Here is a 14,749-nt window from a genome sequence, read left to right on the forward strand (position 1 = left end):
TTTGCCTCAATGCAGCCCCACAGAGGTCTTTTTAGCATTCATTAAAGTTTCTTCAGCCCTTTAAAAAGACAATATTAGCATTTCTTTATATTTTCAATCTTTTTGTTAAGCAATTTAGAATGTTGTATGAAAGACACTATACACAATACCTTTGTATTATACTTACATTGTTTTTAAATTAGCTTATTTACAGATCAACCCCTCAACAGCATATGGAAATATCTAATTACATGGCTTTAGGAACACTCCATTTCACCTTCAACAATATTTAAAAGTTTCTTTGTTTAACAAAGATAAACAAGCCTGAAATTGTATCTAAAAACAGTAAAAACTGCAAGAAGGATTCCAGAGCAGTAACTTGAGTTTTCTCTCTGTCAAGCTCAGAAACAGAACACCCATAGGTAATTACACAATAGTTAAAAGTGTGCTGCTAAGGTAAAGTTTCATTGAAAGTTTTATGGAAAAATCAATAGTTTAAAACTGAATGCTAGATAGCTACAAGGGCAAACAGAGCTTTTTGCACTTATTCACATTTTCTAATCAATATGAAGTTTTTGAAAATCTGGAGAAATCCCAACAGAACACAGACTCTCCTATTCATAGATAAAACCGAATAGCCAATATTTAAAGTCTTTTTACTGCAAAAAGTTCATATGAGAACATTATTTCCTGAAAAAGAAATCACTTAGTTTAAGCAGCATAGAAAAGCAAGACAAAAATCTTTTTATTTATTTTTAAGTATATTGGCATTTCTTGAAACATAAATGAAAAAAAGCCCAAATCATTTGGGGCCAACTTGGTCCCTGTGCTAAAATCAATAGCAAACTTACTATTTGCTTCAGTAGGACCAGGGCTTGACTTGAAAACATGTGAAATTCAGTATTTGATTAAGTTACAAAAGAAAGAAAATTCAAGGAAAGAGCGATATAATCCAATTGAAAAGGCTTCCTCCCATTATCACACTTCCATTAGCAGGATCAAACATTGTCTCCAGATTCATTATTGACTGCAATGTTATGTCAAATGGAACCTGGCAAAGACAGAGAAAACATTTACTTAACAGTTTGATAAATGTTATAGGTGGCAAAAACATATTTGGCAAAAATCAGATTTCCCAGCTACAACTAAGGGATGCATTTCCTATATTCATTTCCCATAAAGAACATTGGACACAATGGCACCCATGCGGTAAAACCTGTGGAAGGTACTTGATTTGTTTACTAGGAAAAAAAGAGAGAGAAAGAGAAATTGAGACATGATAGTCATTCTCTAGTATATAGAGTATTTCTTAGTTTTCTATTTCCATTTGAGGTAGAACAAGAAGCAAGCAGTGGAATTTGCTGCAAGTATTCTTCTGGTTAGATATTAGTGCTATTTTTTTTTTTTTTTTTTTTACCAACTGTACAGTAGCAGGCTACCTAGAATCATAGAAAATTAGGGTTGGAAAGGACCTCAGAAGGTCATCTAATCCAACCCCCTGCTCAAAGCAGGACCATCCACAGCTAGATTGTCCCAGCCAAGGCTTTGTCTGGCCAGTTCTTAAAAACCTCCAAGGATGAAGAGCCCACCATCTCTCCAGGTAACCTGTTCCAGTGCTTCACTACCCTCCTAAGGTGGTGGTGAGAAGGCTTTTCCTAATATCCAACCTAAACTTCCCTTGCTTCAACTTGAGAACACTGCTCCTTGTTCTGTAATCTGCCACCGTTGAGAACTAGCTCCCCATCCTCTTTTGAACTGCCCTTCAGGTACTTGAAGGCTGCTATTAAATCCCCTCTCGGTCTTTCTTCTCCAGACTAAATAAAACCAGTTCCCTCAGCTGTTCCTCACAAGTCATGTACCCCCATCCCTTAACCATATTTGTTGCCCTCTGCTGGACACTCTCCAATTTGTCCACATCCTTTTTGTAGCAGGAGGCTCAAAACTGGATGCAGTACTTCAGATGTGGCCTCAATAGTACCCAACAGAAGGGAAGAAATCACTTCCCTCAATCTCCTGGCAATGCTCCTACTAATGCAGCCCACTATGCCATTAGCTTTCTTCACACCAAAGGCACATTGCTGATTCATACTCAGTTTATTTTGCACTGTAACCCTCAGGTTCTTTTCTAGAGCTGCTGCTTAGTCAGTTGGTCCCAAGTCTATAGTGGTGCACAGGATTCTTCTGTCCTAAGTGCAGGACTTCACACTTGTCCGTGTTGAATCTCATGAGATTTCTTTTGGTCCAACCCTGCAATCCTACCCCTACCCTCCAGCACATCTATCACTCCCCCCAACTTGGTGTCATCTGCAAACTTGCTGAGAGTGCACACTATCCCATCTTCCAGGTTATTGATGAAAATATTGAACAAAACTCGCCCCAGGACTGACCCCTTGTACACTCTACTTGATACCATCTGCCAACTAGACATTGAGCCATTGACTACTACCCTCTTAGCCTGATGATCCAGCCAGTTTGCTATCCATCTTACAGTCCATTCATACAATCTGTATTTTTTTCGCTTTCTTGTGAGAACATTGTGGGAGACCATATCGAAAGCCTTGCTAAAGTCAAGGTATATCACATCCACTTCTCTTCCCACATCCAGAGAGCCAGTCTTCTCATCATAGAAAGCAATCAGGTTGGTCAGGCATGACTTGGCCCTGGGTGAATCCATGCTCACTGTTCCTACTTACCTTCTCCTCCATGTGCTTAGAAATGCATTTCTTGAGGACCTGCTCCGTGATTTTTCCAGGGACTGAGATGAGGCTGACTAGTCTGTAATTCCCCAGATCCACCTTCTTCTCTTTCTTAAAGATGAGCACTATATTTTCCCTTTTCCAGCAACCCAGGACCTCTCCTCATGGCCATAAGTTTTCAATTATGATGCCTAGCAGCTGTGCAATCACACAGCCAACTCCCTCAGCATCCTTGGGTGCATCCCATCTGGACTTGTATACAGCCAGCTTTTCTAAATAATTCCTAATCTGTTCTTTTGCCACTGTTGGCTGCCCACCTCCTTCCCCAAGCGTGCTGCCAGGTACAGTCGTCTAGGTGCTGACCTGGCTTGTGAAGACCGAGATGAAAAAGGCTTTGAGCACTTCAGCCTCTTCTGCATCCTCTGTCACTAGGTTGCCTCTCCCATTTAGTAAAGGACTCACACTTTCTATAATCCTTCTCGTGTTGCTGACATACTTGTAGAAACTCGTCTTGTTACTCTTCATGTCCCTTGATAGCTACAACTCCAATTGCGCTTTGGCTTTCCTGACTTCATCCCTGCATGTCCGAGCAATGCTCTTATATTCTTCCTTAGTTGTTTGTCCAAGTTTCCACTTCTTATAAGCTTATTTTTTGTGTTTTAGCTTACTGAAGAGTTCCCTGCTAAGCCAAGATGTTCTTCTGCCATACTTACTAGCCTTCCTGCTCATCAGGATGGCTTGTTCCTGAGCCATCAGTAAGGTTTCTTTAAAGTCCAGCCAACTCCCTTAGACTCCTCTCCCTCTCAGACTGCCCATAAGTTCCCTGAGTGAGTCAAAGTTTGCTTTCTTAAGACCAGGGTCTGTACTCTGCTGCTCTCCTTCCTTCATTTCCTCAGGATCCTCAACTCAGTCATTTTGTGATCACTGCTGTCCAAGTTGCCATTCACTACTACATTCCCCACCAGGATTATGAGGGATCCTTTCATAGAAGGATTATGGAATCCCTTTTCATTGGAGGTATATGAGAACAGGGTAGGCAAACATCTGCTAGGAATGACCTAGGTATATTTAATGGTGACTTAGAGCAGGGGAAAGGATTTTATGACCTTACAAAGACCCTCTTCATCTCACCTGTCCTTGACTGTACTGGGGATGTGCCCTATAAATCTAAGGATCTTCACATACCAGTAGGAAACAGACCACAAAAGAAGGATCTGTTAATTTATTTAATGTAATATATTCAATGCACAGTAAAGTGCCCACAAGACATTTCAAAATTATATTGTCTAGATAAAATCCTTCCATTAAAAATAACTTTTTGAATGAAGGTAGTATTAGAATGATTTTGTAGCCATGATAGTCTATGAATTATGTGAGAAGCAAGGATTTTTTGGGAGTGATATCTTTTATTGGACCAACTGCCTCTCTTGAATGAATGGAATTTTTAATCAATAAAGCATCTGCTTACAGGTCTCATTCAAGTCACTGCACCAGCTGGTCCCTCTCCACATAATTCATTACCATAGGAAAAGGAGCCACGTTGCCAGGAAATCCCACTGGCAACAATTCCCCACAAAGTTCCAGTGCCAAACTCTTAGGGGGCTCTCCCGTGGGATTACTCTCCAGACAGTATTACCTTTCCAAAATAATATCAGTGGGAGTTGTGAGAAGATAACACTTTCCCCAGCCAATGTGAGACCACCCACTCCTCATTAGTCTTTGAAAACTCGATCAGCTTTAAAGCTACTGTTTAAAAATTGCATTCACCCACAAGATTATTTTTAACCATATGGATTTTACATAGACATTAACTTTTGAAATTTATAACTGAATGTCCTTGGTGCTCTGCATCATTTCCCATGGACACCCAGCTATGTATGGAGTGTATTACTTTTAAACAAATGAACTGATCCATCTTTTATTCTCAAAAGATGAACACTCATTTAATCCAAAATAAGTGAGTCAATGAAAATGGTCTTTGTTCTAATAAAAAAAAAACTTAATCCAATGCTGAAGCAAATGAACAAAGAAACAGAAGTAAAAAAACATAAGACTGGAAACCTCAATGAGTATCAAAATGTGACTTGACAGAAACAAGTTTGGGGGTTTTTTGCTGTTTTTTTTTTAAAGACAACTATCAGATAATCTCCCTCTTGTAAGCCAGCGTCAAAACTGCTTTGCTAGTACAAGGAGCTCAGGAACTATGTTTCTGAGATGAGATTCTCTGCTCTGGTTTTAGCAATGAGAAGAACTAAATACTTGGTTTAAAAAGAGGGTAGGGATAAGAGGTCAATTAGTCACATAGAGAAAAGAAAGAGGGGTGCCTCCTCCATTAGTCATTATGATGAGAGCAGATGCTGAACAAAGTCTTTGAGGATTACTGGTGAGCTGGCTGGGTTTGGATGGATTTAAAGCTTCTTCTCTGATTCCTCAGCTATAACAACTGTGGTCTCTTTATCACCACCTGAGACCCACTTCAGATCTAAGTGGAATCAGTAAGCTTCTACCAGACAGACTTGAGAAACTATAAAGTTCTGATCATACTATTGATAGTTTGGTAAGGTTTTATAGTGGCTTTTGGCCTTCTACTATGTTTCTTAGCCAGCTCATTGCCAGGGCTGTTTGTAAGTTTACAGGAAACCTGAAAAAAAATTAAGCAAGGAAGGAGATACCTAAAGCAAGTCAGGATGCGGCTGGTTGCTGAAGTATCATGCCAAATCTGGCTGACAATTTTTTTTTTAAGATGGTGCCCAATCTGTTTTTATTCAAGTTAATATGGCTGAGGACTTTAAAACTGGTAATGAGATTACAATCACTACGCAGATGTCTTTTGGAGAAGACGATCACTGCAAGTGGGTGATAGCTTGAGCACAATAATATCATAGACAGAAAAATGACAATCGTTCTCCCCAAGAATTCTAGTAGATAGGACAAGAGGGAGCCATAGAGAACACGAGGAAAACTTGAATGACTGGTAGGGCACAAAGTTAAATGTAAAGATATACGAATCTATTGTACTAAAGAGTGCTAGAAATTTAGTGGAGCCTGTGGTACGGATGTAGCTTTTGAAAAGGAAGGAGAAGGGAAAGATTAGAAAACTCCATTGCAAAGATGACGCTGTTTTTAGTTGTCTGATTTTTCTGTTGCATAGCAGCAGGAGGTTGTCACTCACATATTGACTCGATGTAGCTTTAAATCTTGCAAATGTATATCTATTCTGGTTGTACAGATCACTAGTTAAAAGCAACAACAGACAAGAGAAAATAGAAATACAAGCATCACTATAATTTGTATTTCAGTTGCTCAAAGAATTATGGTTCATAAAAAGGGCTTTCTGGTTTGGTTTGGTTTTTTCAAGTCAGCATATCATACCTCAGTAAGTGGCTGCAATAGATCTGGAACACCAGACAGCAACGCTTTTACTTCACACAAACACTGCTTAACCATTTCCTAATGGTACAAAATAAGAAAATCAATGCTGTATGTTTGGTTTTCTTTGATGAACTACAATATAGTAGATTCTTTAAAAATCTTATTCAGTGTATCCACTTATTGAGTTACTGCCTGCTAGGACAGAACTAAAAATGTTAAGAATGTTTATGTTCTACTTGTTAACAGAGGAGACACAACACAGACCAATGGTTCCCCCAAACTCAGGGTTGCATGGCAGTTACAAGATAGTAAGCCCCACAAAACCCCAAATATTCCCAAGCCCACAATTATCTACAGCACCCTTAATTAACACGTGCAACACCTCAGTTGCTCCATGGTACTTGTTCCAATTTCCCTGTAGCATGTAAAAGCTTAACTTGTTTGTGCAGGGATAAGCTATCCCAGTCTAGCTTTCACCATAGGGCAAAATCAAGCACAGAGACAATTACAATATTGTAGCTTAGGCATGGTAAAGTTTGGTCTCTATGAACAGTTTTAATAAGTCACTGTCTCCTGATAATTTGGGACATAAGACTTTTCTCTTTAATTAACAGGGGCAGATATTTACTGTCCCTCAGCTACTCTGTAGTAATATTCCCTGTACTCTTTATTACCCCACAGGGGGCACATCTACATGCCATTTACTGTGGAGTTGCCTAATTAGCTTTGCAGTAAAGTCTCAGCATCTACATGTGTCGCCCTATTAGGCCATAGTAAACTGATAAACGCCACCATAGGTTAGTATTTGGAAATACAAGCATTATCCTGCAGCAGCACTATTTAGTGTGCCACAACACACATGTAGATGCTGATGGGGCTGGCTGGGGCATGAAGGTGCTTCAGTGTGGCTGCCTGTCAGCTGGCCCCACCCTGGAGCACCCTTGTGCCCCAGCCAGCCCCTAGGCAGCATGTTGAGCTGAGCCAGAGCAGCCCCGGGCTGGCAGGCTGATTCTCTGGACCCCCTGCCAGCTGGGGCTGATCCAACCCAGCTCAGTGGACTGCAGTTCCAGGTACACATGTAAATGTGGCACCTGGGAGCAATAAACTCCAGTGCAAACTGTGCTGGTGTTATTCAGCTGCATTAATAGCACATGTAGACATGCCCAGAAAGAGCTAAACCAGGGAAGTTTACCACTGAATGAAGTGGTGAGAAACTGTCCCAGTTTAGGTTTCACTTAGCTCAGGTTAATGACCAGCAAAAGGAAAAAGTAATGTGCCACTAACAGTGGGTAGATAAGATTCTTTGGGTAAATGCAATATCTTTTATTAGACCACCTAAATAGTTGGAAAAATTGTTCTTTGCAAGCTTTCTAGCACAAACCCTTTTTCAGACATAGGGAGAGTCTACTGGTGCTTTGTGTGCTCTTCTGGGTGGAATAGAAGCCAAAATGCAAAATGCAGGTCTGTGAAAATACAAATGCATGGCAGTGAGGATCAGAGGGAATGGGAGACAATAGGTGTAAGACAGGTAGGTGTGGAGAGAAAGAGAGGAATGTTGAACTGGTGATAGAATGTAGCTGGTAAAATGCAGACAGGTTACCTGGGGTTATCAGATGGCAGGCAGGTTATAATGTGCCATAAATTCAATGTCTATATTTAGTCCATGATTTTGTATCCAGTAGATTTATGAAGCAAAGTTCATAGGCGCATCTATAAAAGCTGTTTTGTAAATTCCCTTTGAGGATTAGAACTGAGACACTGGAGAGAGAGTGGTTGTCCTGTGAAAAGTGTGCACCACAGGTACTTGGTAGGGCTGTGCGAAGCTTCAATAGCTGATTCGATTTGGAGGAGATTCAGCCCAATTTGGCAGCCAAATCTCTGAATCAGGAGACCCATTAATCTCTCCAAATTGAATCAGAAGCCTCCAATTGATTCAGAGAGATTCAGAGATTTGGCCATAGGACTGTACAGGCAGGCACTAGCCAGTGCCGGCGGGAGCAGCTGGGGGAGTAGCTTGACCCAGCAGCCCCGGGAGAAGCTGCAGCTTGTTCAGCTGCTCCCTGGCTGCCTCCCCACCCATCCGCCGGTGCGAGGCAGGAAGTCCTGGCAGTCCTAGGAGAAGCTGTAGGGAAAGGTGGAGAATGACTGCAGACCTGGGGGAATGATTGGGAGCTGGGGGATCGAACTGGGAACTGGGGAATCGAACCAGAAGCTAGGGGGAATGATCGGGGGCTGGATTCCATTCCCTAGCTCCCAATCATTCCTCCCACCCCCCCCATGGCTTCTCCTGGGGCTACCAAAACTGCCTGCCTCACCCCAGGGAAGGGCAGGAGGCAGCTAGGGGTGCCGCTGGACGAGCTGCGGCTTGAGCTGGCAGCCCCAGGAGAAGCCACAGGGGCTGTGGGGAATCAAACTGGGAGTTGGGGGAAAGCCCTTATTCATTTCCCCAGCTCCTGATCATTCCCTCCAGCTCCCTGATCATTTCTTCCAGTTCCCAATCATTCCCCCCTGCTCCTGTCCTGGGTCTGCCAGCACTGCCTGCCTTGACCCAGCGTGGCAGCAGCTGGGGGAGCCGCAGCTTGAGCCGGCAGTTGTGGGAGAAGCCGCAGGGGCTGAGGGGAATGATTGGGGGGCTTGGGGGAATGATCAGGGGCTGGGGAAAGGAATAGGGCCTTTCCCCCAGCTCCCGTTTTGATTCCCTAGTTCCCAGTTCAACCCCCCAGCTCCTTGATGATTCCCCCCAGCAACCACAGCTTCTCCTGGGGCTGCCGGTACTGCCTGCCTTGCCCTGGCAAGGGAGGAGCCAGTGCAGCAGCCGGCCCAGCCACAGCTTCTCCCAGGGCTGCCGGCTCAAGCCAGGGCTAGTCCAGCTGCTTCCCCAAGCACTGCCAGCCTGTATAGTCTATGGCTGGATAAGATTCAGCACCGAATATCTTTGGATTTGGCTGAATTGAATCGGGACAGTGATTCGAATCACCAAATGAAATCACTGTCCCTCTGAATTGCCAAACCCAGATCCGAAGCAAATACTTCCCACTTTGTACAGGGCTAGTAATTGGGTATTTTTGTCCTTGATAGATTTGCAGTGTGTATTCATTCTGGTATGCAGTTGTTGTTTGATTTGTCCTACATACTTCCCATCATGGCATTTAATGCACTGGATGAGATGTACTACATTTCTGGAGGTGCAGGTGTAAGATCCAGGAGTGGTGATGGTTCTGTTGTGGGATGTAGTTATTTTGGGAATGCTGGAGATGTGTTAGCAGGTTTTGCATCTCTTGTCATGGCATGACCTGAATCTATTCAGTATGTTTTGGATTGTAGGAAGTTTGCTTCTTGTGATGAGGTTGGTGAGGTTCAGTGCTCATTTAAAAGCTAGGATGGGTGGTTCTTTAAGAACTGGGTCTTCTTCTGGTATGGGTTGCACCTGTTTGAGGATTTTCCATATAGATTCCAGGGAAGGATGGTATGTCATAACTAATGGTATGCAATTCATGGGAATTTTCCTTTTTTACTTTTCATGTTGCATCTGGGTGGCTCTTTTAAAAGTGTGATTTCTGTCTCTGGAGGAGTGTCCTCGTTGAGTGAAGGCCACCTGTCTCGCACCTACCGTCTCCCATTTCCTCTGATCCTCACTGCTATGCATTTGTATTTTCACATACCTGCATTTTGGCTTCTATTCTACCCAGGAGAGCACACAAAACACCAAAACACTCTCCCTATGCCTGAAGAAGTATGTTTGTGTCCAAAAGCTTGCAAAAAATAATTTGTCCAAATATTTAATTGGTCTAATAAAAGATATCACATTTACCTGAAGAATCTTGCCTGCCTATGGCCTTATACCAACATGACTACAGCCAAAAATACAGTAACAGTGGGTGAAACTTATCATGCCTTAGCAGCTTTTCAGTATCAGTTCATGTGTTCTCTACTCATGATAAGTGATAGCTCAATCAGGGGAATGTTTTAGTCCTGTTTAAATGATGGGTAAGCCATCTTGACAGTAGCAGTCATAGTGCAGTTAGAGTAGACAGAGGAGACAGTTACTATGGAACAACTGTGGTATGGTAAAATTCTGCTTCCTGTCTACTATATAAGCTAAGTACAGACATTTGGAGGCATTTCTCAGCTCCCCACTCCTTCACACCATGCCACAAGAGCAGCATCTGGGGACTTTTTTAAGTCCCCAAATCAGCTAAATCACTGTCCCCTACCCACCCTGTTTTCAGCACCCCCTCCCTTCCCCTCCATGCTCAATAGTATGTCGCCTTCCCTCCCCTGCCCACTGCTGCTGTTCTTAGCTGCCCCAGGGACAGAGGAATGCCAGACCCACTCCTGCCCCATTCTAGCTATGATGTACAGGAAGCTGGGCTCAGCAGCAGCCATGTGTGGCTTCCCCCTTCCTCAGCCTGCTCCTGGGCTGGCAGAGAATAGGGAGCAGGGAGGAGGAACCTGCCTGCACTGCAGCTGCTGTTCCCTTATGAGCCCAGCTGGAGTGGGGTAAGAGCAGCTCTGGAACATTCCCCACCACTGGGCTGGTCAGAGACAGCAGGGAGTGTGGCAGCAGTGGGCAGGGTTGAAGAGTGAATTAGAGGGGTGGGGACATGCCACTGAGCATGAAAGGCAAGTGAAGCATGGAATATTACCTGCTTGGAGGACTTAAAAAGTCCCTGGCTGCTGCTCCTGTGCCATAGTCTGAAAGGGGAGTATGACTGCACCACTCCAGCCCGTCTAAATCTACCCCTATAAGTAGCATAGCAACTAGGGAAAGTTTGGGAACAGCTGGTTTAGTCATTCTTATATTTATAATGTGCCACATTCATAGGCCTTCTCCAGACATTATCACATGATTAACATGTTAACTGTAACATTTCACAGGTTCAAGCAATTTCGCTTGTGATAAAATGGTGAACCAGCCACAAAGGTGTTATTTGTTAAATGTGGAACACCCTCGTGGTTGGTTTGTATCATGCTTTAATCAGAATGTGTGGCATGTTAGTTTAAAGCATGCACAGGCAGACCTTGGATTTGGGATCCACTTCTTTGTGCCAACTTCGCATGCACCCTTTAAACTTGTCAACATGCAGTGAGCTCTGAACTGGTTCTCCAGTCTGGGGTTGCATATGTGCTCTTTAAATTTACAGGCACACAGGGAGCATCTCCCTGATCCCAGGTTCCCCATGGGCCAGCAGATGTGGGATGGATGTGAGGAGTTTTATCCTGGTTCCCAACAGTCACATGTCCAGCCATGCCCAACCTTGAACACCTGGGATAAAATTCCTTAGATCCCGTGATTAAATTAACACATGGAGGGGCTTTAGTTCCCAGAATCTTTAAGGGACTTTTTATAGCAATCCAAAACCCAATCTTTCAGTCCCTGCACAGGCAAAACTCCCACTGGCTTCAGGAATGACTTCCAATAAATGTAATACTGAGGCACATGTATTGAAGATATTATAATTTAACAAGATATTTATCTAGTATAACCTATGAAAGAAGCACCTCTACATATTAGCATTCCAGACTGAGTAGTTCAGATCACTGGCTTATATACTAATGAAAGTTTGAACAAAACCCTTCAGCTAATCAGAAATAGTCACTAAAAGACAGCTCTGTCTACCTTCTAAAAACACTGTATTCTATGATTGGTTGAAATCCCATTTGTTCTCCGAGCCAGTCAGACTACAGCTTTTCAATAATGGCACACTGAGCAACTGTCACTGCTTCAGAGCATCCATCAGGCAAAATGACAGCATCTGCATCATTAATCATTTCATATAACAGATATAAAGAGAGCACTGTCACATGATAAATGTCTCCCACTTTGAAAATAAACGTCTACTTTGCCTTGGCATTTATCAAGCAGCAGTTATGCAGTGGCAACATTCTATTCCATTGACATTATCTCAAAGGCCCCACATGGAAAATTCTGAAATTGCCTCTTTTGTATTTATTTTTTTTTGGTTGCAGAACCATATTCATCATTGCTAATAAAAAAGAACAAGCAACGTGACATACAGAAAATGAAAATTAATTCCTTGCCAGTTTTACCCTTACTCAAATGGAGTTATTTGATAGTTCTCCTTTTAGAAACCAGTCATTGGCCATTCTAACTTGAAGATGTATAGTTATTTTTTCAAAAGAACTTTTGTTTAGAACTACATGCCAGCATAATACAGTGGCCAACATTTGCAAACAGGTGCCTAACTTTTAGCCACCTATTACTGGATTTAGACATCTGACAATAGCATCTTTATTTTGATGTGTGGCAAGCATATTTGATATGCTTGTAAATTGCTAGATACACATGTTTGGGGGACAAGGGCTGTAAAAATCATTAAATTAAAATTAAATGGCAGGGTGAAAATATTTCAACATTCCTTGAAGTAGGTAAAGGAAGTCTGGTATCTTTATGCCTACTTTACAACTTCCCTTCCATTTCCCCAAAAGTAAATATCCTAAGACAGTGACTTGCAACCATGGTGCTGTAGAACCTCAAGATCTTTTTAAGGGTGCTGCAAGGTACTGCTTAATGTTAGCACTGTTAGGCGTGCAGAAACCTACACGTGATTCACAAAGATAAACCCAAAAATTTCAAATAGGAATCCATTCAAATAGGGAAACATTCTAACCTGTTGCAGTTTTTCTGGGTTCTTTCCAACAGCAGAATTGTTCTCTTATTTTTCTATAGTAAAATGCCGACTGAAAGCCAAGAGCTAGGATTTTTCAAGCAATGCCTTGAATCTAACCAGACGTGCCTTGAGTTTTAATAGGTTGAAAACCACTGTCCTAAGACATTAGCTGTATCTAGAGTCCTAAATATGCATAATTTGTCCTCACTTACTTGTGTTTTTTCATCCAGTTGCATTTTTGTATTATTAATTTTGTTTTGTGTTGGAGCCATTTTTTTCTGGTTTTCATTTTGTATTTGTAAAGGAAAACTGGTAGATGCTTGCAAACAACTTTCAATTTGCTCCTTCAGATTAGATAATTTATCCTGTAAAGAAATAATTCTAAACAAAGAACATAATTTGTATCTGTTACCAATGAAAATATATAAGACTTTTATATTTGACACATGCATGCTATTACAGTTGTTTCTATTAATAATTAAACTAACAAGGGTCAGGATTTTTTTTCCCAGTTTTTTTGGGTAGTTTCTTTAATTTCAAGTCTCATCCTGTATTTTGCACAACTGAAATTCTGAATGAAGTGGAAATATGGGACGTGAAGCAGCGCAGCACAAGGTCCTATGCAAGTTACAAGAGGAACGGGAAGAGGTGATATTTTGAAAATAATTTGTAATTTCTTTTGCACCGCATATTCCATTGTTATTCTGCTGTCTTTTTGCTAGGTTGCGCATGCATGATCATAGACTAAAATGTACTAATTAAATTTAACTTTGTGATAATCTGGATTGGATTTAAAAGAATACCACAAATGTTACTTTGGCTTGTGTAATGGAACTAGGAAGTTCCTGGGCTTTTCAGAGCAGGTGATACTCTCTTCCTCTGGAACACTTCTCCTCCAGTGCTTGATCTAATCAAATTAAATCTCTCAAACAATGGTGCTTCCATCTGTTTCCCTGAACAACTATCCACAGCCTGACAGAGTAATAGTTTCCTGATATTCAGCCTAATATCCATATGTATGTATATTTTTTACTTTATTTCATCTTGTTAATCCTAGCTATTGTTGCTTGTAGGACCCAAAATAACAGACCTCCCTTTTTAGTATTTATAGCTCTCAAATACTGATAAATGGTTGCTAAATTTCCCTAGCAGTCACCTGGCCCAGCCACAAATTATATACTGTACACATTACACACACAGTATAGCATGCAGTAACAGGACAAGGTCTGTGATTAATCACCTTGTCAGTGGAATCCACAAGTGGCCTGAAAATACACTGGCTGAATTGAAAGTCCTGATGTTGATGACCTTAACTTGCTTTGTATTATAAGCATAAAGCAGCAGAACCTGTGAAAAAAGGAAATGTGTAACCTATAACATAGCAGTGGTAGAGAAGACATTTAATTATTTATTTATACAATTTATGTGACAGTATTTCAGTGCGACTACTCATGTGAGTAAGTTAAATCGATGCAAGTAAATTAAGTCTAAGTGACTGTAGAATTGAGGCCTTGGGGCAGGACTTGTTTCTTTTCATTACTTTTTCATAGAATCCATTCTATTGTAGGTGCTACCAGGTACATAAGTAAAGAATTCCTGTGGTTTTGGAAGGTAATCATGCTACACAATGACTCCTTCCTCCTGGTTCCACAGTTACATTCTGACCCCATTCAAATTCCAAAGTTCACAGAGTCCAAGTATTAGAAGCCACATGACATATAAAGACATCTGGTCCATGGTATAATACAATCAAAGCATACCAAAAGAAGTGAGGGTACATACAGACATTCAGGGAGGTTAGGAGGAGGTTAACTCAAATTTAAAATGGCCACCGAATCTAAGGCAAACTGGGATAGGGGGACTAGGAACAGTCAGCATGGATTCACCAAGGGCAAGTCATGCCTGACCAATCTGATTGCCTTCTGTGATGTGGTGACTGGCTCTGTGGATGCAGGGAGACTGATGGATGCGGTGTACCTTGATTTTAGCAAGGCCTTTGATACAGTCTCCCACAGCATTCTTGCAGGCAAGCTAAAGAAGTATGGGCTGGATGAATGGACTCTAAGGTAG

At 41.7% G+C, this 14,749-nt stretch overlaps 1 protein-coding gene across 7 annotated transcripts in view; it reads right to left on the minus strand.

Moving 5' to 3' along the window:
• Window positions 1-436: 436 nt before the first annotated feature.
• Window positions 437-14,749, minus strand: part of CFAP54 (cilia and flagella associated protein 54) — a 308,490-nt gene continuing 294,177 nt past the window's right edge. For 3 of the 7 annotated variants that reach the window (XM_019515046.1, XM_019515044.1, XM_019515043.1), the window contains 4 exons: window positions 13,920-14,026; window positions 12,892-13,060; window positions 6,048-6,125; window positions 437-1,030 (listed from right to left, as the gene is read on the minus strand). In XM_019515046.1, the coding sequence (XP_019370591.1) occupies window positions 911-1,030; window positions 6,048-6,125; window positions 12,892-13,060; window positions 13,920-14,026 (474 nt within the window). In that variant the 3' untranslated portion in view covers window positions 437-910. Of the gene's footprint in view, window positions 1,031-6,047; window positions 6,126-12,891; window positions 13,061-13,919; window positions 14,027-14,749 lie in introns of those variants that run through there. The other 4 variants (XM_019515045.1, XM_019515047.1, XM_019515048.1 and 1 more) reach the window with 4 other exon arrangements.

This window comes from Gavialis gangeticus, unplaced genomic scaffold, assembly GCF_001723915.1.
Source record: "Gavialis gangeticus isolate Ggan-Ray unplaced genomic scaffold, GavGan_comp1, whole genome shotgun sequence".
NCBI classification, from domain to species: domain Eukaryota; kingdom Metazoa; phylum Chordata; order Crocodylia; family Gavialidae; genus Gavialis; species Gavialis gangeticus.